The 27,169-nt window shown below is 32.6% G+C and overlaps 1 protein-coding gene across 2 annotated transcripts in view; it reads left to right on the top strand.

Annotated features, from left to right (window-relative positions):
• Positions 1-27,169, top strand: part of CNTNAP4 (contactin associated protein family member 4) — a gene marked incomplete at both ends in the record, with an annotated part of 241,836 nt that overhangs the window by 35,579 nt on the left and 179,088 nt on the right. For both annotated transcript variants that reach the window (XM_080362064.1, XM_080362065.1), the window contains one exon: positions 6,134-6,244. In XM_080362064.1, coding sequence (XP_080218190.1) covers positions 6,134-6,244 — 111 coding nt within the window. The remainder of the gene's footprint in view (positions 1-6,133; positions 6,245-27,169) is intronic.

Here is a 27,169-nt window from a genome sequence, read left to right as displayed (position 1 = left end):
CATGAAACAGTGCAACTTCTCTAGTTCATTGTTTTTAAACTCTTAACTACAAACAGGCATCAATAGACCAAATATGAAGAAGTTTTTATCCTCTCTGAACAAAACTGGCTTATCCCTGGTCAGGAAACAAGTTCAAGGGGAAGCACATAGAAGCAGAAGCAAGCAATAAGAAGCAAGGCTAGTTTCTTATGATTAAGTGACATTACATATTGTAACACTGCATACTGTGTAGCTAGAAGGCCTGAAACTAACCTGATCTGCTTGTCTGTAAATCTTATCAAATTCACTTCTCTTCATTTCTCTTATCCTCACTGATGAAGACTTCACATAATCAGGATCAGCATAATGGTCAATACCTCTCAGAAAGAAAAGGAGAGGGGCACATGTCCTTTTATCTATGTCACATGAATCTCATTGAATTCAATTAATCTTTTGAAGCTACTTACAAGCTGGAGCATTGACTGAAGACTAAATTACTACAATTAACATATTTAAAGGCTCTATTAAGTGAAGTGAGATATGTGTTCACTCCTAGCATAAATCATATATATTCTGTTGAAAATAGTATATGTGTTTGAGCATATTTGGTCTTTACAGTAACAGGAAAAGGAAAACTTGAAAGTTCACATGACTGAATCATAGATTTAATAAACACCCATTGGAGCCTAGATTTTGTGGCAGCTTTTTTTGACGTTTTAGCAAGTGCCAGTCCTGTTGATACAATATATGTCTCTTATTTTTAAGAGCCTCACTGCTTTTCATGAAGTTTTTGGTCACAGACATTCATTTATTCAAATCAAGGTGTATTAATGGCAGCAGAGTTGATCCTTCCTCAGCATTGTAACTTCACCTGAATGGGAAAGATGAAGATTAATAAACTTCTTAGAGACTCTCAGAGTTATTACTTCTTCTATTCCGTTCAACTAGAACTGAATTTCCAGTTTTCCCTAGCTAGTCTACTTGTCTGATGATTAGAGGTTTCTTTGTCCTTAATTGAGGAAAGATTGCTAAACTGATTTTGATTTATTTTTGTTGGTTTTGTTTTGGTGTTTTTTCATGTGACTCACTGGAACAGATTTTTTTGTTGTTGTTGTTAATGTTAAATTATTTAATATTCTGCTCATTAAACACAGTATTTCCTTTGATTAATTGATAAAACTGAAGAAGTTTATAGATTTTTTGGGGAAGTCACTCATTATAATATTTTTTCTTTCTTTGCTACTTATGTCCTGCTTTACCAGAAGTTCAATAGTTTATTAAGAAATTCATAGTTCTTGCCAGTTGAGAAAGTTTTGAGTAAACTAAATTTTAAGGAAGGTGTGTATAGAACAATATAATAGCTGGCATTAATTTCATTTAAATGTGTGTATCGTCTTGTGTTGAGATGTTTTAGTTTGAATTAAGATATGTCGTGAATAAAGTGAATGTCCCAATGCAGAACATGTTCTTTTTAGATAATTATGAACAGAGTACTTATTGCATGTCAATTTATAGTAACTAAACACTGAACTCTGACATTTGCTTATTCAGAGTAAATTTTCTCTTTTACAAATGCAAATGCATGAAAATGTGTGAGTCTATACTATGGACAAAGCTGAAAATTTAGATAACAAACAGCAGCCTAACTGTTACATTCAAACTAAAATTAGTGTCATGTATTCTTGAAGTTGCAAAATTAAAATATATTTCTGCCTGTAAATGACATTGTTTTTTCATCACTGCATGGAAATGAAAATATACACTTAAGTATCCTGAAGAAATAAACCTCTGATTGTCCCACCATTCTATTTTTATTACTATTTTTATTTTAGCAAGTTGCTGCTTTGATCGAAGACACAACATTCATTTGATCAACTATAGTGTTATAAACACAACTGTGCAAACTGTTTTACTACATGATATCCAATTTGAACTCCATCTGTTTTAGATCATATGGCATGATCTATGTAAATTATGGTACCACTGTATGAATAATTTCTTGGTTTACTCTGAATTTGCATAATGAGATAGTATTTGAAGTTGGAAGGGAATGATAGGCATACTTTTTACATGCAACACTTACAGTTTTCTTCCTATAAAATACCTCAGGTGCTTTATATATTTGATTAAATCTGCACTTGAATTATGGTATATAGAAAGGCATGCCTTATCTAACTTGAATAATTTTTTTCATTTGGTGATGAAACAGGTAACATATTTTCGTTTATATATCCTTCCTCCCACGTGCACATTCTTGCGGTTTTGGTTTTTGTTTTCTTTTGTTTTGTTTTTCCTTTTTTTTTTTTTTTTCACCAGTTGCACTTCAGCTTTTCACCTCTTATTCCCAGAGCAATGTCTTTCTCTCCTATTGAATATGACTAATTTCAGACATTGTTTTTAAATAGCAACTCTTATAGCTTATGTCACTGTACTGTATTAGCCAGCCCTAGGGTTTCACAGGTATTCCACACTCTCCTCGTTGTACAGTTGCTGTACAATGACTCTATAGGTCTGAGTTTGATTTGAGTCACCAAAAGGTCTCTATAGCAGCATCACACAATTAAATACATATTCTGGTATTCTTAGCTATTTTTTAAAAAGGCAAAACAAAAATAATATAAGCTACATGATGTATAGCTTATAACTAAAATTATTTGTTTAAACATTTATGTAAGAATGGACTACTTAAGTATCCATTTAGCCTGGAGGGGCTATGTGAAGTATATCTGGAAAGTTGTAAAGCATCTTCAGCAGTGACATCTGTACCAAGAAAGGGTGTCAAACAAACATCCACAGTTTCATGTGGGAAACCACTGGATTCAGTATTTACATGTCTTCCACTTTAGGTGAAACCATGTAGAATTGTCATGCTGTACAGATTATGTTTTCATTTGCTTTTATTAAATATGAGAAACAAGTCAATACTGACCATCTGGCTCCTGTCAATTTCTACAAAGTGTTTTGGATTTAATTCTGGAATTCTTACTAAATGTTGAGTTATATTGCACATTGTAAGCTGCAACAAGAACATATTTTAAACAACATGTGCTAAGCAATAAAATTAAGTTGATATGAACTTATTTTCCTGAAATAAAACACAGCAGCCATTGTAAAATATTATTCAGAATATATCTGTGATATATCCCTCACTTCTCTTTAATCATTAATGTGTAAAGGAAAAAAAAAAAAGGCCTGCAGTGTTGGATTTTTGAAAATATCTTTTACATATTCAACTGTTTATGTACCTTTCTATTATAAATTGAGACTAAAATAAATTATTATAAGATAAATACTATATAGGTGCTCAATGAGTTCTCCTGGGAATATTTTAAAGCAATATATGAGTGTCACGGAAATATATATATTAGACCATTTAGGCAGAAAAATGCATTACCCTTGATTCCTTTCTATCTTGTACATTACGAGGAAAAAATGTAAAAAGTATAGTCAGCAGAAATGAATAATACAAAGACAGCTATCTCATCCATCCAGTGGAAATTTTGGGTTTGCTTTGTTTTTCCTTCTGAATTAAGAAGTTGTGAAGACTTACACAGATCTAAAGGATGTTGTAAAATATTGCATCTGTTGTTCATCTGCTAGCGCTTTAAAGTATTAATCACATGGTCCTATTGCTGGTGATTGATTTCATAACACATATCACCCTTCAACAGAAGAGTAAAGTTGAAAATGTGAGTCATATGAAAGAGATGAGAAGTTCTGTTGCATTGAGTTCTGGACTCCTCAGTACAGGAAAGACATGGACCTGTTGGAGAGCGTCCAGGGGACGGCCACAAAAATGAAGAATGGAACACCTCTCCTGTGAAGAAAAGCTGAGAGAGTTGTGGTTTTTCAGCCTGGAAAAAAGAAAGTTCTGGGGAGACCTTTTTGTGGACTTTCAGTACCTAAAGGGGGCTTACAAAAAAAGATGGGGATAAATTTTTAGTAGACCCTGCTGCAATAGCACAAGGTCTAATAGTATTAAACTAAAAGAAGGTAGATTTAGACTAGACATGAGGAAGAAATGTTTTACATTGAGGGTGGTGAAATACTGGAACAGGTTTTGCAGAGAGGTGGTGGATGCTGTGTCCCTGTAAACATTCAAGATCACGCTAGATGGACCTCTGAGCAGCCTCATCTAGCTGAAGATGTCCCTGCTTTTTTGCAGGAGGGTTGGACTAGATGACCCTTAAAGGCTGTTTCCAACCAAAACCGTTATGTGATTCTGTGACTCTAGATCACATACACAAATATGGGGGGAAATTCCTCTCTCTTCTCACCTCTTAGTTCTCTTGTTGGTACCTAGGCTAACAACGTAGTCTTTGACAGCAGAAAAAGGATCAGTGGCACTTGAAGTGCCTTGCATGAGCAGTGTAAGTAGCTCTCTGTGTGAAACACAGCAGCATCATACTCTTTCTGGTGTAGTTTATGACTATTACATTCTCTTTATTTTCTGTGCTGTAAAGAAAGCTTTCACTAATGAGATCCTTTTCTAGGACTTACCAGTAAAATGCATTTACTCATAAGATACACTCTTATTTCTCTTCACTTTTTTTTCTTCTTCTGTTCTTACAAGTAGTCCATTTGTTCCATCCTTTTTCCTTATTGTAAATCTAACCTGTGTATAATGAAGTGAAAAATGAGCTTGCTGTTAGACAATAAAAGGTAGTTATAAAATTTTGTAAGTTGTATTATAGAAGCCTAGAGTGGGAAAAAACTTTGGAAAGTAAATTATAATTTTATTTTTCCCTTTCATATAAATTAGGTACTCTGAACTTGTTGGAGTATGGTTCACATGAGCTTATAATGAATACAAAATATATCCTCTTGTTTGTAGTGGCTGGGTATTATTTATGATATTTTAGAGAACTTCTACCTGTAGCAGTCATGGCTAGTATGAGGCCTTCTCTTTAGGAAGAGTTTTCCTTAAAGAAACAAATGAACTAGCTTTAGAAAAAAAAAAGAAAAAAAAAATTGAGAGTGATAAAAAAATCCCTTGGAGGCATCTTGCTGCTAATTAGAAATGTTATTCAGCAGAAACACTTAATTATCACTGAGTCAGGAAAAGATTTTGTATTAATTAATAGTTATGATTTTGATAGTGGAAATCTGGTAGAAAAAGAGAAGTGTAGAAGATAAGTTACCTGTGACTCACCACTTATCATTTACATCCAGTCAATGTGTTTATCCTAAAAAGAACCATTTTATAAAGACTAATAGTTTACATGATTTCCCCTCATTTTCTAAACAACAGATACCAGCACCGTGTAGCTATGGAAAGACTTGCTTATAGTTTTTCTAAAGTCAGTCTTTTTTCAGCTAAAACTAGAACAGATATTGATTCTCAATTTATATTTTTCAAATTTAAATGGAGAATGAACACATGCCCAGTATAGTAATTGAGCTGGAGAGGCATTTAACATCCAAATTATTGATTAGCATTTGCTTGGTTATGCACCATTGATTGTGAACTGCAGTTAAGTCTCTTTTTTTTTCTGAAACACTCAAGTTTCATTCTGTATGATGTTAGGGCTTGTATAGTAATAACTCTGTGATAATGATTTTATGCTGTGTTTTTATCAAACAGTGTTTGAAAGGAAGGAGTTGTGCTGGTTTGGTTATGTTTTTTTTTTTTAGTTTGTTTTATAGTAGTTGTTGTTTTATTTTGTTTGTTTATATTTTGTTTTTAATAAATATCTGTCTTTAATGTGATTGCACATTAAATGTGGTTTCACAGAGCTGTCCTGTCATCAGGTCTAAAGAAAATAAAGAGCATGTGCCAAGGTTAGTAACATCAATCTACAACCAGGACTAGAAGGTGTCATTTGCTGTTCATGCAAATGACAGTGAGCTGTGAGCCATCTATCAGCATGATCTCAGAAGTTACATAAGAAGTGGGCAAGCACAGTCATTTGAAGAACGTAACAAATTATACCCTTGTAGCCTCATGAAACACTGGATAAAGAAAAAAAAAATTACTACTTCAGTACTGATACCTTTACATGTAATAAAGCTAGAGGAAATAGTTAGAGATATACTGCTCTCAGATATAAAGTAGAAAGGTAGATTCATATATTTTTCTAGCGGTCTCTTTGGTTACAGTTCCAGTAAATGGTGTTTATTGTATTAACATGAATGTGTTATTTTTCACTGGCAGATAACTGTGATGATCAGTTGGTGTCCGCTTTGCCTCAGTCATCATTCAGCAGTTCATCAGAGCTGTCTAGTAGTCACAGCCCTGGATTTGCAAGGCTTAATCGGAGAGAGGGTGAGTGCATTTTATTGGTCAATTAATGTTATTTATTTTTACTTTTTTTTTTTTTTTAATCATTTTTGTACCTGTGCACAACGTTTAAAGGATACATAGTTAACATATTCTGGATTATTTGAGCTAAAGAGAGTTACATTTGTTTTAAGGAGACTGGACAGGTAAAGCAGTCTCACAGAATCAACTTTGCCATGTACACCAATTATTTGTGTGGTAAAAATTATATATTCAGACACTTGTGAACATTTTACTGGTTTAAATGCAGAGGAGTCATCCTGACTGAAACCAGAATCTTCATGTGATTTTCCAGCATAAAATGCAGACAGCTTTGGAGATATATTTGTACGTACTCCTAAAACAAAATTTAAATTCACTTTGTTTCTTAACAAGATAATAATAACATAAATAATATACTTTCTCTTAGAGGACAAACGCAGATTCCATTTGGAAACACAGGACCAAGTGTTAAGGAAATATTTTTGAGAAACAGTTTTATTTTTTCCCTGGCAATTTAAAGTCTTGGTTATTGCAATTTTCTTTATTCATTGAGTCCAATATTTTATTATACTTATTCACTGACACTGTGGCAAACTGCATAACTGGCATATGGTCCAAATTTTTACTGAAAGGAAGCAAACTTGTCTGTTAGGTTATTATTTATATTATAACACTACATCTTCTGAAAGTTCTCTATCATTTCTAATTTTCTTTGATGTAGTAAATAAATATATATCTTCACTCTTTTTCGTCAATTATGGGACACCTTCTTTGTTAAATGCAGTTAAACTTTGATAATATTATTATCTTTTCCGATGTGGAGATTACCCATTTTAGCTGAAGTTTAGTGGTAACTCAAATATTATACTTTGTGTCATGGATACTGAAAGAATGAGAAATAATTTCTTTTAATTAGTGTAAACTTGTGTTTTCTGTACCTAATGATAACAGTCTACTGTGAAGCTTTTTGACAGTATCTGTTATATTATATACAGTCTGTCAAAAAGAATTTAAGCTCTCAAAACATATAATATTAGATTTTGTGTTGTGTTTGTGGCCTATTTGTAATAAGTAATTATGTTCAAATGTCATGTTAAAAAATACATGTAAGTCCATTGAACATTAAAAAGATAAAAATTAATTTTGAAATACAGAGAAATCTCAGCTATCAGGCTCATTAGGCAAATATCCAGATCAGTCATTCCTGTCACTAACACACTTAACAGAAATTTTTCTTCTTTTTTTTCCCGAATATTCCAGCAAGGTTCTTGCTCTCAACATCACCGTGCTATTGCTGAGGAGGAATAAGTATATTTAGGAAGGATTTTTATTAAAATGTGGCAATATGATGTTACTGGTAAACAAAATCCCACTTGTTGATACATCTAAAACAATTCTCTGTTTTGAAACTATGGCTTTGCAAACAGCTAAGCTCTGGGTTGAGAAGAAGTCAGTTTAGATATCCAAGAGCATACGCTACTGTTTTAATTCAACTTTGTCTGGTGTTTGTAAACCAAACCCATGATCCACAGTGTAGTTCTAGGAAGTTATGCTCAATGTCCCACCTATTGGTAAGCTGCCTGACAACATGAGCATGCAGTGGCTGGAGCTGCTATGCTGGTTTATGGAAAGAGTTTCTATGGACACCAACTTCTTTTTAATTGTTACCCATGAGGAAGCAAAAGAGAAACTGATTCAAAAGTGCAGTCCTGGGATATCTCACTAAAATACTGTCTTAGGTTAACATCTAATCTTAATAATTCAATGTTAATACAGACAGTGTGAACTGTGCTGGTTATTTAGAGCTATTCAGATACAGCCAGGTCCACTCATATATTTAATTATTATAATTTATATCCATGTATATAGTTGTATGCAATTCAAATTATGTAAGTATGTAAATTAAATCTTAGAATACATTGCATTGCCAAAATAATTTCCATTCTTGGATATCCATGATTTACTGGAACATTTGCTAGGTACCAATAGTGAGAAACTCTACAGTGAAGAAGGAATATCCCAATCTATTTCATTATACTAGTGTGCAAATTTGATAAGAATCAATTTCTGTTTTGAATTATGATAATAAACAGAAGTAGGTATTTTGGAATGACTTGCATTAATTTGAAGTAATATGTGCTCTTAGAATCTTAACTAACATGATTTTTCATCAAACAGTACATTGATCTTGCCAAAAAATGTACATTTAAAAACTTTCTTCCATTTGGCTGTTTTCATGTACTATGGAGTTGTGACATGTTAGCATGCATTTTTTTAGATTTATCATTTCATTCACATTTCTTTATAGTGTATGCACACATAAATTCTCATACATTTATGTCTGGTATATGTCCATCTCATGTAGATAAAAAGCAGCAGGCTGCCTAATTAGAAGATTGCTAGGTCTCTGCTTTCTCATTCTGTGTACCTCAAGTTCACAGTACACAACAGAGTACAGATTTGAATGTCTTACTTATCTTTCATGTTCAAATATTTTGTTAGTTTAATAACTTATTACCAGATTATTTTTTTTGTTCATTCAGTCATAATTCTATAGAATTGTGTAGATGAGATGAGATGAAAAAATTGTCTCCAATAAATAAATCTCAAATAAATTAGCCTTAACACAAACACACACACACATATGTATATATTTGGGGTTTTTTTTGGTGAGAATAAAGACTCAGTACTCATTATAGAAGAATGCACACCATTTCTGTTCTGAATCTGTATTTAATTCTTTCATGTGAATTTTCAACTAAAAACCTGACTATATTTGCAATACCTATACATGAAATTTTTATTTCAGTGCAACAAAACATGTCATTATACATATATGGTTATAAACAGATGGGTTTAGTCACTCAAGAAATAATTGTGGAATTATACAGACTGTCAAAAAGATCTGTTACTAGGAGAAAATGACTTAGATTGCTGTATTGTCAGTGATTTTATGAAAGCAATGAACACATAGTTACCATTTCAAAATACATTCTCTGATAATTAGAAATGGTTTGCTTTTAGTATAGATAATATTCTGAAGAAAACTGACTCATTCATTTAGCCAAAGATAGTATTTGGGAGTGATTGTGGCCTTCAAACATTTGACTTAGGCAAGCAGATTATGATCCCAGTCCAACAATATACTTACTTGGTTATTAAAATGCCAAAATTAGGGAAAATCAAACACAATTTAGAAAGCCAAAAGTACAGTGTTTTTACACATTACTTAGAAATCAATTTTTTTACATTCATCAGTAAATCTACATATAAACCTACACTTTTTCAAATGGCAAAGAAAGGTACAAGTTAGCAAATCAGGAATATGAGTAGTTTCACTGAAGAGGGGAGCAGTTCTTTAATCATACAACTTTATATCTACTAAATGTAGAAAATTAATAGGAAAAGGTAAAGGGTTTGGGGAGAGAAAGTTATAGCTTAAAAAAAGCACAGTATAGAGTTTAAAGGAAGACATAATAAAAATGGTAATAGCAGAAAGAGATTAGTGAAACAGCTAACTGACTATGTTTCAGCTCTGTTTGTAAAAGAAAAGGATAACATAGTTGAACTACATTATAACTCATTTTTTTCAGTCCAATAACAGGTAAGGATAGTGATAACCTCTAGAAAAAAATTATTAAATGTTCTTCAAACTTTTAATTATTATTGGTGCATTGATTTCCTGAAGCTTTACAAATATTCAATACTGAAGCACAGCCAATGAATACTCCTGCCAAATGATAAAATAACAAGAACTAAGGAAAAACAAAATGAAACAAATGCCCAAAACCTCACACTAATAGCAGTCAAATATTTTTATCAGAAAATTAGATCTTATAAAAATCTGTTTTAAATATCTGAGGTCAGTAGACCTAAATAGAGGGATTTAATATATGTGGGATTTGACTTTAAGTCTAATGTTGTATGACTTTCTAATTTTAAATAATAGCACAGTATCAATACAGTCCAAATTAAATAGATTAAGATCTAGCTGGTTCATACTAAAAAGCATGTATCATTACTGTTTAGAAGTGTATCCACAGAAGTTCAGGGGAAACTCTGAGGTCAAGTCTGTTCCATACTTTTGTTGATTATAAGTAAATACAAATAATTTATGATGAAATACATAAATGACATGAAGACTGGTGAATGGTAAATATTCATGGCAAAGTAATTATGCAGAGATATGGTAATAGATTTAATTATTAAAATAAGGCCTTTAACTGGGTGAGTTATATAGTTTTTAGAAGAAAGAATGAATGTTATACTTCTCAAATAGGAACTGTATCCTATAAAGTTGTGACTGAAACTAATGTGGGAGTTGAGCTGAATTAGCAATTCACTATTAACATGTTCTCTAGCAAAAAGAATTAAATTTTTGTATATAGAAATAGAAGAAAGTTCTTACTGTTCATATAGCTATATACTTTACCACTGAACTGTGTGGTAAAATTCTGGGTCCTGAAAGGGATGTTGGAAAACTAGGCTGTTTTTCTATATCAGCTCTACCACTGTGAATAGGTGATATAAAAAATGTTTAGGGGAGGTGCTTTTTTTTAATGTGTCTTTCCACAAGATGCTAAAAGAAACCAACCAAACCAACCAACCAACCAACCAAAAAAACCCACAAAACAACCAAAACCTCCAACCAAACCAAACCAAACCAAACAAGCAAACAATCAAAAAAAAACACAAGAAAAACAAACAACAAAAAACAAAGGACATCCTGGGTACACTCTGCAAAAAGCCTGAAAAAGCCAGGTGGTACAGAAAGATAGAAACTTTTAAAGACTTTCATTTCTTAAATGTAGGCATTTCGTCCAAATGAGAGTACATTTTTTTTTCTTTTTTTCAAATAAAAGATAGGTAACATATTTTTCTTTATAGAGAGAAATAGGGTATCCCAAAGAAACTAATAAAATACCTACTAGAACTAGTCGTAGGAACTATAAGTACGAATATCTCACATTAGCCACCAAGCCTGTGCTTTTGTCCACAGTATGCCAACAATGTAGTCAGCTGAAACTTGGCACTACAGACAGTTTGTTCTATCTGCAAGTATAAATGGTTTCTTGACATGTTATCTCCCAACTGTGATCTTTGGAAGAGCGCTTTGTCAGACAGAGAGAAGGCTGTGTCATTGTTGAGGTTGGGATCTTCTAGTTTTTGTCTGCAGAAGGATCAGTATTTCATGCTACTTGAACATGCACAAAGTCCTCTCATTCATCATTCCAATCCTACACAAAAGAAGTTATGAATGAGACTGTGAAGCATCATATCCCAAAATGTAAGGCTTCTTTTGAATTAACAAACTTTCACAACTTTACAGGTAAAAATGCAGAACAAAGTTGCCATACAAGAGTACATGTAACTGTGGAAGAGCACTGATACGTGGGCAGCTAAATGAGTTGGACAGGGATGTGTCTGTGATTACTTTGCCCAGTATTCACACACAACTACTTGATTAGAATATAACAGAATAAAATAAAATACAGAAATTTTTAAGTAACCAAAAAATCTGCCTTAAAACTTTGTCTTTCCCTGAGGATGAAGAAAAACGTGTATTTTAATTGTGCTGCCAGCTTATATTTTCAGGTTTTCAGAAGAAACCTGAAAATTTTAATGTGTTAACAGCTACCAAATGTGTTTACTTCTGGTGTGTATATGAAGCTTGTCTTCTCCATTAACCTTTACCCTAGCCATCGTATATCAAATACACCTTACTGCACTTTTTAAAATTCAAAGGACATTTAAAGGGTAGTTTATTCAATATGGTATTGTAAACACTTTTTTTTTTTTTTAATTGGTATAAAACACTAAAGTTCAACTATTTTTTAAGCACTCACACCAAGCAGGTCAAACTAAATAAATGATTCCTACCTATCAGTAGTTATTGAAAATATCAAAGAAACAAAGAATATTTTTCATACAACAAGAAAAGTATTTTTTCAGTTTTGTTTTGTTTTGTTTTGTAAGAAAAGTTTGACCTACGTAATCTAATACTAAACATTAAAATTAAAAAGTAGACAAATTAAAAAACTTAATAGCAGCTAGGTTTGTTAGTCAGCAAAATATAATTGGTAAATCTCGGTTCCTCCATTTCATTACCATGCAAATAAAGTTCTTTAAAGCTGATATTTTGCCTTAGTACATGCAATAAGAAAATGAAGTTAGAATGAAAAGGTCCAATCCAATGGAAATAATTGTGGGGTTTTTTTATAAATTAAGAGCAAATCTAAGTTGATCTAGATAACATAAAGGCTTAGATTTTTATGACTTATCCCACTTCAATAGGTGTGTTAGGAAAAAGGCAAAAATGGCGACCTAAATATTTTATTTTTAAACTAAATAAAATAAGCTGTGGCCATGGTGACTTAGCGTAAGAGACTAAATTATGCCTACTACTGTGTCATCAGTGAAACTTGTGTACCATTCAATTTTAGGAAGAAATCATAGATTATTTTCTTTAACTACTGCAATAATTAGGGCATTCAGTGAGAACATTGATGTCAATCTTTCAGTATATTAATTAAAAAATTGGTTTTAGCAGCATTGTACAGCTTCATTTTTTCTATAGAAAATGTTTAAAATACCTGTTTTAAACACCTTAAAGAAGATACATGGCCACATGTGAAAGTTCTATATGCTGTTGTACGAGAGCTATAAGTTTTAAGAAATTATCAAGTTTACAGCAGCTCCAGTGAAGGCAGGTTTTGAAGCAGTAGTATTTCGCTAATGACTAAAGTTAAAATTATGGTAGTTTTATTTTGCTTTGTTTTGAGTTTATGTGAGTATGTGTGATCTGATTGCAAAAAGGCTCTATGGGAGAAAGAAAGAAAATAGACAGAAGGGAGGGAGGGAGGAAGGAAATGATAGAGGAAGGAAGAGAGGCCGGCAGGCCGGAAGGAATGCAAAGAGAGAGAGAAAGAGAGAGAGAAAGAGAGAGAGAGAGAGAGGGGGGAAGAGAGGAAGAGAAAGAGAGAGAAAGAGAGAGAAAGAGAGAGAAAGAGAGAGAGAAAGAAGGAAGGAAGGAAAGGAAGGAAAGGAAGGAAGGAAGGAAGGAAGGAAGGAAGGAAGGAAGGAAGGAAGGAAGGAAAAAAGAGAAAAACAGAGAAAGAGAGAGAGAAAGAGAGAGAAAGAAAGAGAGAGAGAAAGAGAGAAAGAGAGAGAAAGAAGAAAGGAAGGGAGGAAGGGAGGAAGGGAGGAAGGGAGGAAGGGAGGAAGGGAGGAAGGGAGGAAGGAAGGAAGGAAGGAAGGAAGGAAGGGAGAATACTGAATACTCCTAAGCAGACTATGTATATTGGATAAAATATTTATAGATATTTTAAATATTTACAGAACATTTTGCGTTCATGAACATTTATGAGTATTTAAGAATATTCACGGAGTTATTTCCAGAAAATGAATTCTAATTTTGTCATCAAAATTCATTCAAGCATAACAAAGCATAACAAAAGGTTAAACCAGAGCTATTTTGTGTGTGGGAACATCTGTGGAACAGCAAATTCAAATTATGGTGAAATGCACAGAAGAAGGAAGGAAATTTTAATAAGAGTATTTCATTGTTGAAATGGTTTGATACAGTTTTTCTACTGAAATAGAGCTATGGGAAGAGAGAAAAGTGAGAACAATTTTTATAAAAAGTTGTGTAGAACTAGAATATTCAAATATTCTTAGAAGTAAATTTGAATGGGTTGAGAGCAAGTTCAAATATAAATTTATTTCAGAAATCAAATGTTACAACTCAAATATGCTATCACCTTTGTTAAACTCAATATAATAAAAATAGAAATCTTGATCTATCCTTATTGATATTTTTGGTTTAGATAGTTTTAAATAATATATTTGTGAAATCTTAGATGAATTTTGAATTTTATCCACAATTTGAATCAGTGTGATGAATTTTAGAGAGTTACAATAGAACTTTACTCCCAAGACTGCTTTTCAGTAATAAATCATTTAAGATAATATCTCCTTTAATATTTTGAGAGATGGAAAAATAGTTTAAAATGCTGATGCATCAATTTTCCTCAACTTTTTCCTTGTATGTTCAAGGCACGAGTGGGGGTTGGAATTTTTTTGTTGTTGTTGAAAAATCAAAAGCACTCAAATGTATTCACCTATTGCTAGACAGGCCAAGATCAAAGATTTTTGACAACTTCCTAAATTAAAAAAGGGTAGGAAAGTTTATAAGCAATTTCAGTTGTAGTGTAAAATGAATTTCAGTGCTTTAAGTACCAATTTTGTAAGAACACCTAGTTTTCAATTCTAAAGGAAAGTAACATAAAAATATAAGCCATTCTTCCTGTGACACCACTGCATGAAGTTCAGAGACTTTAATTTGCCAAAGAATCTCTCTCTCCATCTCCTTTAAAATATTTTTCCTCACCTTTTAGTGCTCCATTTGCTGGCATACAAGATGTGCTTTTCTGTATTAGGATCTTACTGGAGGAGTACTGTCATGCCAGTTCAGCTGCCTGTAGAGCTCAGAATTCCTAGGCTAAGTTAGTCGCAAAGCTCTACAAAATGGTGGCAATCTCATGAATATCCGAGTTACTATTTCACTCAGTGTCAGACAGGCAGGTCATTCAACTAAATAATGTCTTAACCTTTATAATACTATGTTACATTTATTATATTACATTATAATTTAAATCTTTAGATATCTCAAAGATGCAAAAAATCCTATACTAAGGCACTTCAGAAAATACTACATATAAGCTGAAAAGAGACTCTCATGAACCATATGTTTCTGGGAAGTAACAGACAACTCATGTTAAACTGAGTACTATCTAAGGTAGGAGTAACTGGTGGAAGGTAACTTTGACTCACGTTTTTGCTACACAAATGAATAGAAATGAAATATCCATTAATGGAATTTTATTTTTAAATTTTGAATAATTAAATATTTAAAGATATATGCAAATATTAATGGCAGAAATAAAATTAATAATTTAAATACACATGCATCTTAGGTAGTGGCATCTACCTTTTAAACTTTGTCACAATATGTTTTGTTAGCTACATTAACAAATCCATCTCAAGAGAGGTTATCTATTGCTTTCAAACCTAATTAGCCATTCTCAGAATAACATAATAAAACTAAAAATTCAACAGGAATCTTCAAGACTTTTTAAGATTTCAAATCCAAAATGGAACTTTGAGTCCATTACCCAAGATTTTTGAGAAAAACAATTAAAAATAAAGGTCATGAGAAACCAGAACTAACTAAATCTCCAGGAAAGACTTAGTTAAGGCTGTTTAAATCCTTGCCAGAGAAGTTTTTTTACTGCATGTACAGTTTAGTCTTTGAAAAACTAACCTGAAGACTGGAAAAAAAAATAAAATATTTACTTAATAGTGGCTAAGAATATTGGGTATTATAACAAAATAAGTATTTTTACTGACTTTACCAACATTTACTTTTTCATGATAAATTGAAATGGTCTCTATTTTAAAAGTTCTAAAATGCAACAAAATTTATGCAGTGCTGAAAATCCTGCAAGCGTGGGCAGTATGCTACAAGTATAAGTAATACAATTTTGAAATGCAGATATAATATTAAGTGGATAATTAGTGCCATTGATCAAGCATTGATTTAAAAATATCCACAACCGAGCCTTCTAGTGTTCCCAGCTGCAAGAAGAGAGACACAAGGGTGAGAATTTTAACACATCCACAATCCAGAATCTTTTGATGTGAAGAGCTTTAAGCATAATTTCTGATGATAGTTGTTAAATTTCAGTAATACTGTGAAAATCCATTGAAAATTCTCAATTTTTGAAAGTAAATGTTAAAGAATAATTATAATAATGTAATAAAAATATATATAAACAGCTGTATAAAAGAGAATTCATCCAAATGTTTTCAGTGTTTTGTGATGTGTAAGAGCTCTGCTAATTATTTTTAGAAATGAAGCAGCCAAAGTCTGCTTTTGATATCAAATTCTTGAGCTATGGAAAGATGGATGTTGTTCTGATGGGAAATCAAAAGGGTCTATTGATTCTGAAGCATAAATTGTCAAAAACAGACTGGCAGGCTAAATGATAAATCAGTTTTCAAAGAGCTCTTGATATTTCAACTTTTAACATTTTAAATGGGATTAAACTGCCTCATGTCGAAGTGTACCTGTTTTCTAAATATAGAAAAAGGGATGAGATCAGATCTTTATTTTTGCTGTTGCTGACAGGGATAAATAGATCTACATCTGTCAAGAAGTATCCTTTGTCTGAGTTTATTGTATGCCTGCACTTCTGAAATAAGATGTATGCAATTTAAGAGAATTTATAAAATCTTTGTTTTTTCAGTTAAGCACAAAACCAAAGGGCAATAAGTGAATCATATTCAAGTATGGATTAATCCTAAATTCAAGTACTTAAAAATTATAAAATACCTTAAATCAAACCAAAATCAAGACTGTCTGGGAATGAGACAGAACTGGAAAATATATCACTATTTATTTAAAATAATTGTAGGTTTTTTTCTCATTTTGTTCCAGCTGTTGGAAAAAAAACAAAAAAAAAAACCCAAACCATAAGATATTCAGTACATCATTAGCATGTCTTTCAATGTATCTTTACAATATTTTATATCGAAAAGAATCAAGTCATCTTATAAATATGTTCTGATTAATGAGTATTGAGAGCTTAAACAGACATTTTAACTTTCTTAATTATAATAATTCTCATCAATATATGCAGTGCTGTTTTGTTTAGTGCTTTGTTAGAATACCATTTTACGTCTCTAGGTCTTCAGTGTTTTGTCACAAACAACCACCTTATTAAATGCAGAATACCATTTTGGCTTTTTGTTACGTTGGTGCAAAAGTAATTGCGGTTTTGGTCCATGAACTTTAAATCATTATAACTAGGCTCAAATACATCTTTATTAATCAAAATAGGAATCATAACAATTAGCACATTTTTACCAAAAAGAAATAAGCTTGTTTATTCTTGTAGCAGAAAAATCTGTGCTTCAGGATTCTACAAACCCTTGGAAAACATTTTCAGCATCCTGCTGGTTGTGGAAGTGTTTCTCAGCAAAACATTCTTGAGACGCTTGAAGAAATGGTAGTCAGTGAATACAGCAGATGAGGCAAATCTTCGTAGCCGATCATTCAACTTTTAAAGTATTGGTTGTGTGACACGTTATCATGGAGAAGATTTGGGCCCTTTCTGTTGACTTCAGGCATTGCAGTTTTTGATGCACCTCATCAATTTCCTCTTACTTCTCACATGAAATTGTTTCACCTTGATTCAGAAAGCTGTAGTGGATCAGACAGGCACCAGACTACCAAAAAGAGACCGTGACCTTTTTTTAGGTGCAAATCTGGCTTTGGGAAGTGCTTTGGAGCTTCTTCTTGGTCTAACCACTGCACTGTACATTCATTAGCAGCTCCTGGACCAAATGCGTTGTTGATGTTTTGAGTCGTCTCTGCTGCTTTATGCGCCATTTTGAACTCGAATAAGAAAACAGGCCAAATTTGCTTTTTGTCTAAGATAAATTCTATAGTCCAAAATAAATATAAAATTAACATCAAGTAATAAGTCCGTAGCAAAAAAAAATCAAGTGACAAAAGTGCATTAAAATGATGTATAACATAACCACATTTATTTAAGTTTGTATTCAATATCAAATGGCAAATTTCAACAATACAAAAACTGCAATTCTTTTTGCACCAACCTAATAATAAATGTGGGATACATTACATTGCTAAAAGGACTATTGCATTCTGAAGTGACTACTGCTTGATTAAAAAAGACATATCTTCCTATTTAGAAACTAATTGTTCCTGAGTGAAACTGGTACTGGAAACAGTCTCATATTTCCTTAAAAATTTGTGGCTTAGCTGCTTTTCAAAGTAGAGCTATTATAAGTAAACCATTCTGAATTACTAAAACATAAGTATTCTGACTTATGTTTACAAAGTTTAACACTTCCATAACCATATGCATTTCCTTTCTGCTAAATGCACATATTCAGTAGAAAGATGATTAAAAGTACTTTGAGCACCAACTATGTGTGCCTCATATGTAATCTAAAACATAGTAAGCCAGACCCGATTCTGGGCTTGCTATTGATTTTCAATAATGAATCAAGCTCCTTGTATTTTAAAGTAATATATCAATAGCTTAGTTTTCTACAATATTCTGCTTTCTGCACTTACCCTCTAGCACTGCAGCCATATTTTGGTCTAAGGGCCTTTCCATAAATTGAGAATTATTTATTTGACCATTTCTGACTAATTTTCTAAGTTACCTTTTTTCCCCTTCTAAGAGTTATAACAATAATAGTTTTAAAATGTATTTTGTAGGGAAATCACTGTCTCTAATAAGAAGTTTCTGTATATACTCAGAGGACTAACTACTAATTCACTGCAGAAAGCCAGCTGTCTACATTTAGTAAAAAGTCAACCTTGAAATTGGTAAGCTTAGAAGAGTAGTCATGAAAGAACACCTCAGGCAAAAATTTAATGACCCATTAAAATCATAGATTTCACAACTCATTACATTGTTGGCCATGTTTCCTCAAGGGATTGTTTTGCCTTTTTGAGAACTAAGAAGGCTTGATTATTTTTCTAGCCTGTAGAAATACGGAAAAGCTCTCAGCATTTAATTTTTTATGACATGGAACTGGTAATGATATAAGTATTAAGGAAAAAAAAATAATAATAATTTCGTGTTATTATTTCCTGATAATAAAAAGCAAAAGAAAACAATCAAAAAACCTCACTTTATCTTCTATTTGGAACTGCAACAAAGAAACTCTTATTTTTGTTGCTATATGAGTATTTGTCATATAAAACTAATTATATGTCCATAGTTAGTGCCTTGAAGTTTTCTAGTGTGTGTACATGGGAACACACAGTAATTTAATCAGACTATTTTGAGTAGAGATGGTTAAGGGACCACATTCGTACCTAGGATTCTTCATGCTGAAATGAGAGAGCGCAAAAACCACTCTGGCTCTGTTCTAATTTCTTAAAAATAAGCAAGATATTTTTCCTCTTACAAATCCAGAAAAGTTGTCTGTGCCCATCTTTCCCAGGAATCCTAGAAACTTACTGCCAGATTCACGCACTTGACTGATGTATATGTTTGACTTTATTCCCAAAGACAGTATTTTCAGCCAGAGTGAAACTTTGTGAGCCCCTGTTACGCAGTTTTCCCTCAAGAAACCAGGAACATTTTGGCAAAGTTATAACTGACCTGGAATTTTTGATACATATAACTATAGCACCAGGAATGTCAGTATGAATACTACTGGACTATTTGACCTAGTGCCAGGATCTGAGGCAGTTGGAGCTTCCTCCTGGGAGGGCATACATAGTGACAGACATGAAGAATTTTCTGAATTTTCAAATTTTGCTTTACAGAAGAGAAGATTCCCAGCACAGTTTCTGGCCAGATTCCATGTGCAGTAGCTTTCAAGTCCTTTCATCTGCCTTTTCCACTCATTTCTCTAACCTTCATACAATTTCTAAGGTCAGAAGAAACAAATGCATGATTATTTTTGTCCCTTCCTACTTGCTGAGGCCATTTTGGCTCACATGGTTACAAATGTCCTGGACTTTAATCCAGGTTCTAGACTGCTTGGACTCAATTTCACAGTTGAACTACCAGATATTCAAACCACACATGAAGTCACTACACCTGGTTGACTGTCACATGTAAGAACTAACCCTTGCAGGTAAAGACTATCTTAATATGAAAACAGTTATCAGAGAAAAGTCCTCACTCCAAAATCCCTAAAGAAATTGAATGTTACTGGCAACTGTTCAGATTTTGGTACTGATGAGCCTTTGACTTCTCACTAAATCAAAAGCAGAGCAGATAGTATCTTAGTATCTTCACTGATGTCATACTTGCCTATTGGCAGTATCTGTTTGTCCTTCATTTATGCAACATGCTTGATCTTTTTCGCCTCACAGCACCAATATTTATGAAAAAAATATGACCCATCAATCAGAGAACATGCTTTTTCTAAGATCATAATTTATTCTCTCTGAGAGTCATTCGTTAGCAGTCCCTATTTTCAGCTCACTTAAAGATTTTCTTCATATATTCATCACACATTAAGTATTTATGTAGTATTTATGGCTAATCTTGTGCAGTTGTATTAAACCTCTTTAACTGAAGTCTAATTCAAATCACGGCAGAGTTCTTTGTCCCAATCTATACTTCTCATCTTTGATCAAACTCGTCTTTCCATACTGAATCTTCTGTCTTCCCATCACCTAATAAATTAGACAGAAATGAGCTGCAAAATAAATTTCCTCATTTCAAATCTGGTATCTGGTGTTAGCCCATAACTCTCAGCAGCACCACTACTTCAGTGGAGCAGGGCAGGCTGACCTTTCAGGGTTACTGTATAACAAATCTTGAACACTAGTTTGCAGTAGCTCGTAAGTCAGCCAAATATAATGGCTCATAAGGAAAGGAAAAAAAAAAAAAAGGTATGGATGACATAATAACTAGCAAAATACTGATCTAAATCTTAGAATTGCTAAGGGCACTTGTCAGATTAAAAGAAATGGAAAAAGAGAGAAAAACAATCCTGAAACAGCTAAATATTTCTGGTTGTAAGTCTGATGGGATTTGAAGTACTAGGAAACAGGGAATTGTAATTGGAAGTGATAGTCAACCTTAATAATAAACCATAGTACCTAGATTTCTTATAATCTTATTGGTTTTGCATTATTTTTTTACAGATTTTAAACCTAGATCTGTATCTTTTCTATTTCATGCAACTTAATACGTGAGGAAAGATATGTCAGCTCTTGGGAGGTTATGGCTGGGTAATCAGTGTTCAGAGCTGACATCTGGCTGTAAAAGGCTCCATTAATATGATCAGCTGAAGACAGGTTTGTGATTGATTGGTGGCCCATTCCAAACCCATTTGTATATCAGCCAATTTGGTAAACCAAAATGTACTTATTAGTGTAAATTACTAAAGGAATAGGAGGCAAAAGTGGAATTCTAGTTACCAGATGTCTAATTTCTCTGATGCTTCATAGTGTAGACTGCCAGATACTGAATTAGAAAACAAAACAACCACTATAATACTTGTGTATTTTCTAGAGATTATACTTGGACTTCTAAAAATATCAATACTCTACCACTTAAGTGAAAATATTAATTTTGTAACAGAATCATATATTTATATATTTTGTTTAGCCATTTTAGAATGACATAAAGTAATTCTATATTAATGTAGCTTACAAAAGCATCAAGTTTAATTTCCTCCCCTTTATCCCTCAATAAGGCTATGATGCCATGGATATTCTTTGTACTAGTGTGAGAGAACAGAACACAGTTCATTTATTTGTGAAGTAGTTACATGTTAATGGCTCTCCAAAAGTCTTAATCACCCTCCAGAAGGGAAGCCCTTCCATGATGCTTAGATATGCAAAACATGTAAAAATTTTAAAGCTGGAAGAACTTGGTCAATCTGGTGTTTTGTATTATTTTGTGATAGCCTGTATTAAGCAGGAGATGCGAGATATTGGACAGAAGAGCTTAATACACTACTTTCCAACAAACACCCCTGTGGAAAATTTGACTTTTTTTCACACTCTTTTTTAATGTGACATCTGCTGCATTTCTACAGTATTCTGATCTGAATAGGGGAGCAAGTTTATTTCTGTTGGAGATGATCTTTCTTGCTGAGAATCCCAGTTAACTGTGATTATCAGCTGTTAAGAACAGGTTGACCTTCCTATCTAAATTTTCTGTGCTATATCTGCATTCCTTTTCACTTGTTGGCATAATTGTTGAAGTCTGCTGTATGTTTTGGTGAAGCTTCAGCTTCTATTTTGGTCTTTTATTAGGATATAAAACTAGGGGGCTACCCTTGGTAGGCAGTATATAACCTCCCAAAGAAACTCCATTATTTGACAGCTTCCACACTTGGGCAACATCACTATTATTGCACAGCTATAAAGCTAATGTTCTGACAAAAGTTTAAATCACAGCAATTGGAAAAGAGCTTCCTGTTGTTTGGCTTATGATTTTGTAATATCTCAGTAAAAAAAAAAAAAAAAAAAAAAAGACTGGTCACACAAGAAAGGATATGTCTTTTCATAACTGGTAACAAAAAAAAAAGCTAATATTAATGAATAATTAATAAACTATCCTCCTTTAATTATTAATTAGCAGTTTCACCATTATTTACTTATTTAATAACAAATATCAATGTTCTCTACATATTTGTTTCCACTGTGAAGAAAACTTTACCTTACTATATCTTCATTCACCTGCTTAAGTAGACAAAATTTTCTCATGAGGACATAAATCTGCAAAACCAAAAAACCATAATGTTATCATGTGGGGAAATATGTTATCTCCATCATGTCTCAGAAGTTTCAAGCTCTAAATACACCTCTCCTAGAGACAGAGATTGAGGCTTTATGGTTTGAACTGTTTTTAATTAATTTGGCCTTGATTTTTTGACTAAAGCTCTTTGGACTGCCTAGGAGTAAGTAGAAATGAGTTCTTGAGTTCATAAGTACATTTGCAATCCAGTTAGTAATATATGTTTATTAGCATCTGGCACTCATAAATCAAATAAGTAATATGTTGTTAAAATTTAAGGCCTTTAAGGGATGTGTGTGTATATATATGTATCTGCTTTTCTGGTGGATACTGCCACCTTCTCTTTCTCATATATATGTATGTATATATATGATGTGTATATATATATGTCATATGCAGACACACATATATATATGATGTTTATCATAATAATCTACTTCAAGAAATCTTTAAAATACAAAGACCCAAAATTTCAACTCAAAGTAGCCTGTTCAATAACACATTTGAGAAAACAAGATAGCCATGAAACCTCTTAGATATAAGAGCAGAGTCATCCTATTCCTTATTCAATATCCATCTAGTGATAATTTCAGTATATAGAGTTAGGTAAGGTGCCATATGACAGCAGAACCACAACAACAGAGCTGTCAGACATTAGTTTGTGGTTTCAAATTAGTAATGCTTAAAAATATAGGTAAACAAAGCACAAATACTATCTAGTCACATTCTATTTGTGGTTATATCTATGTTTTACTTTTTATTTTGTCCTAAAAATAGTTTTTATTTTACTAATTAGCATTTTATTTACCCATATGTTACAAAAGATAATAATTTACCAATTCAGTGAGTTTATTCCTAAAAATGCAATTATTTTAATGGATAATTACTGATATCATACTATCTTCTTATTTATTAGACTCAAGCTAAAGAAGTGTCAGCTTACAAAATTAATTCTTATAAACGAGAAGAGACCGTAAATTATTATTCCGTTGTGCTGGATTGGTGTCATTTTGACCATGTTCTTTAAAAATATTCTCTGTAGTATTTTAAATAATATAACATTTCTGAAGAAAAAATAAAGTTGGACTCATAGTAGCCCACAGAATCTGCACTGATCAATTCATGAAGGCTTTTAACAAGAATATTACTTTTCCAAAATCTATGGAAATATTTGTACAAAACAACTACTATAATTTAGTAATTTTAACACAGATTACATAGCCTGATTCCAGTAGATCTGCCATCCATAATGGCTGTCATTAAAAGTAAGAAGCTGTGATGCTCTAAAAAGATGGGATTTGCATATGCATAAACACACAATTTTCAGTGTGATAGTTAAACATAGCTTTCCAAATAATACAGATTAGCTGTACATTTGTTACACACCAGTTGTCACAAAACTGATGAAAATACCAAGTCCTTGAATTTCCCATTTGCTTGTTGAGGTTGGGTGATTTAGTTTCATAAACATTATATTGATATTTTTGAAAATCACAAATGAGGACTAATGTCATAATACTCTGGAAAAAAAAAAATCCAAACTGCTGAAAAATGAAGCTTTGTTTCAAGGACACAATAGAAGTGAATTGAACTGCACTTTTTCTTCAGTGTTAAGTACTACAATTAATACATTTTGTCCCCAAAGTTGCAGAGAAGTATAAAAAACCCTCTTAATTTCTTAATATTTATGTTTGTGCTACCTATTATTTAAGCATTTAACCAACAAAGACACTATCTTCTTTTTCTGACAATCAAGCCAGATGTGATTATATTTGCTGATCATGAAATTCTATTAGTCTAGCTCCATTGCATTTTCCCTATGCTATTTTTCTAGCCATCACTGTTACACTCAGTCTTTTTGCCGACAAAACTGAATCAGGAGTGAGCGCTGTTTGTCCTTCTCTAATTTAAAGTGTTCAAACATCTTACTGATGAGAGCTTTTTTCCAAAAAAAAGCGAAGTATTGACACCAGAATGCACGAATTCTGGAAAACATAGATATCACACAACACCATAAATTCCCTTGGGTTTAAGGATAAATAGTGTAGTTTATTTTAAATTATTTTATAAGAACTGGAATATTAAAATGTGGAAGGCAAATGAGCAAAGAGATTGATTAAAGCATAGCCCTCTGAAAACTCCATTCTGAATTGTTATATCAGCATTTTAACATTCAGTTCAATATGGAAAAGATGACTGAAAACTAAATACAGTGACTTAAGGAGAGTTATACTAACTTCCCAGCTGAGGATCTGACATAGTGTGTGTCTATAGTTACAACTGAATAAATTGCTATGCAGCCTTGGAATTGCTGAAAAATGTCAGTAGACAGACAAATGCTTTAATTATTGTGTGCATTTTCTAAATATCATATGACATCTAATTTCATTAGTGAGCAGGATTCTTGGAGTCATAACTGCCAACACCAAACTAGGGAAGTAATGTTTATGTAGAGGACATTGCAAACAATGATTTGACCTAATCCTTTTATGTGTTTGTCATGTCAAATAGCTCACAAATGTACATGTACTCAAACATAACTCCACATGTACACACATACTTCATCACTTGAAGCAGACTAGCTTACACTAAGCCAAAGTAGACTCAGACTAGATGTTTGCCAGTCCACTGTAGTATATTCCTTTGCATGTAAGCACCAATACACTTTAAGCACCAAAAGGGTGACATTGCAGTTATTCTCTTACTTATCAAATAATTTTCCCTTTGTATATGTCAGATCTGTGTGCAGTACAATAGCAGATGGAGTTGGCCAGTGTTCCTGTACTGCTGGATGTAGTAATTGATACCCACAACAATGGAAATAAAATAGAACTCTTCTGTTTTAAATATATACACTTTGAGTGTTTTTGCTTAGAAACTGAAAATGTCAATAATTTATCTGTTTGCTTTGCTGTACTAAATGCACTGTGTTGCATTTACTAAAATTTGTGCCAAAATCAGTGAATCAGCATGTCCAGGGCTGAAACAAAATTTCCAGAAGTACCACGATCAGAAAGTGAATCATGAAGCACTGAGATTAAAGTAGTGATAAAACCAGAGGACACAAACCTGTTCATCTGCTCAGAGATACTACCCTGATCATTCTCTAGCAGAGTATACAAACATTTCACTCCTGCTAAGTATAACTGGAGATGATCTATCTAGATTTACATTAGAACTGTGTGATAAATATCAGGGTGATATAAGATTTAGTTTATATTTTTAAAAATGTGTTGCCATTCTTTTTTTCAGTTCACTGATATCCCTGTTTAACACTCTCCAAAGCAGTATGCAATTCCACAAAGAAAATATAAGAGTATCTGAAACATTCTTCCTTTTTTTTTTTTTTAGTGTGGTTAATTTTTTTTATTTAGTCCACACTTGTGTCAATCTGCTCTTAATAAATGCCAGTATTTCCTGTTAAAATGTTAAAATGCCAGTGGTGGATTTATGTTTGAGGAAACAGCAACACAAATCATAAATTAATGTCTGAATCAGAGGAATATAATCTGGGTATACATGTTTGTATTTTTCTGTGTAATTCACATCACTGAAGACCATACCTTGACTTAGGAAATTTAATTTAATTACTCTGGAAAATGTCATCAAAACACTGTTAGAGTGGCATATATTTAAAATATTCACAGTCTTCCTGTGTCACATAGACTGAGGCCAACCGTCAATACAAAAGGTTTTAAGCTTGCTTTTATTTCCTTTTTAATTATTTTTCTTTTAATTCCATTACCATAATCAGTAAATATTGGAATGATACACTAGTGGAGGTGAAGCAGGTTTAATGTGGTTTGATAGTTTGATTTTGTCTGGTTGTTTAATATCTGAGTAACTGAAAGGAAAACAACAAGAAAGAAAGAAACAGATTAAAATTTTTACAAGTGAATGATTTGCAGGAGTTCAAGTGTAAAAACATCTTTGTCAATCTAAAAAAATGCAAATTTTCGGCCATTAAAGCTATGCCTAGTCATCAATGCTAGCTTTAAATTGCAGAGTAATGTGTTGGGTAAGATCACTGAACAAGAAAAACAAATATAGATGGTTCACTAGAAGCAGCTGCTGTGTAAAGAGCATGTAAAAATTTATTAGCCTGAGAGAAGTTGTGCTACTTTATCAAACTGTGTTGAACTGTGTATTGGAGTTACTTACGCTATCCTTTCGTTTTGTTGTAACAAATATTGATACACTAAATACATATTTTCCATTTCCACTCCATTTGGTTTTTATTTGCTAACAGAATGTGGTATACACCAGTAGAAATTACAGCAGCACAGAACACTGAATGAGAAGTCTACTTAAACTCATTAGTGTAATGAAATACAGTGCCAATGAGATCTTATTTTTCTTTTCTCCATGAAGTTTTCCATGTATTATCTACCTATGAACAAAGTTACCTCCTCAGACAATGATGAGGTGTATACAAGAAAAAAAGGGAAAAATGATAACGATAAAAAAAAATAGAAGACTAAGGATGAAAAGTAATGATCCAGGCTTCACACACAGGAGGATTTACTAATACAGCATCCTAAACCCAGACATACTCAAGGCTAGAGAAAGAAAAAATGACAGTACAACTTCAAAAGTGCATTTTCCTAAGAACAAA

This window comes from Nesoenas mayeri, assembly GCF_963082525.1.
Source record: "Nesoenas mayeri genome assembly, chromosome: Z".
Classification (NCBI taxonomy): Eukaryota; Metazoa; Chordata; class Aves; order Columbiformes; family Columbidae; genus Nesoenas; species Nesoenas mayeri.
This window is presented reverse-complemented; position numbering and strand designations above follow the sequence as displayed.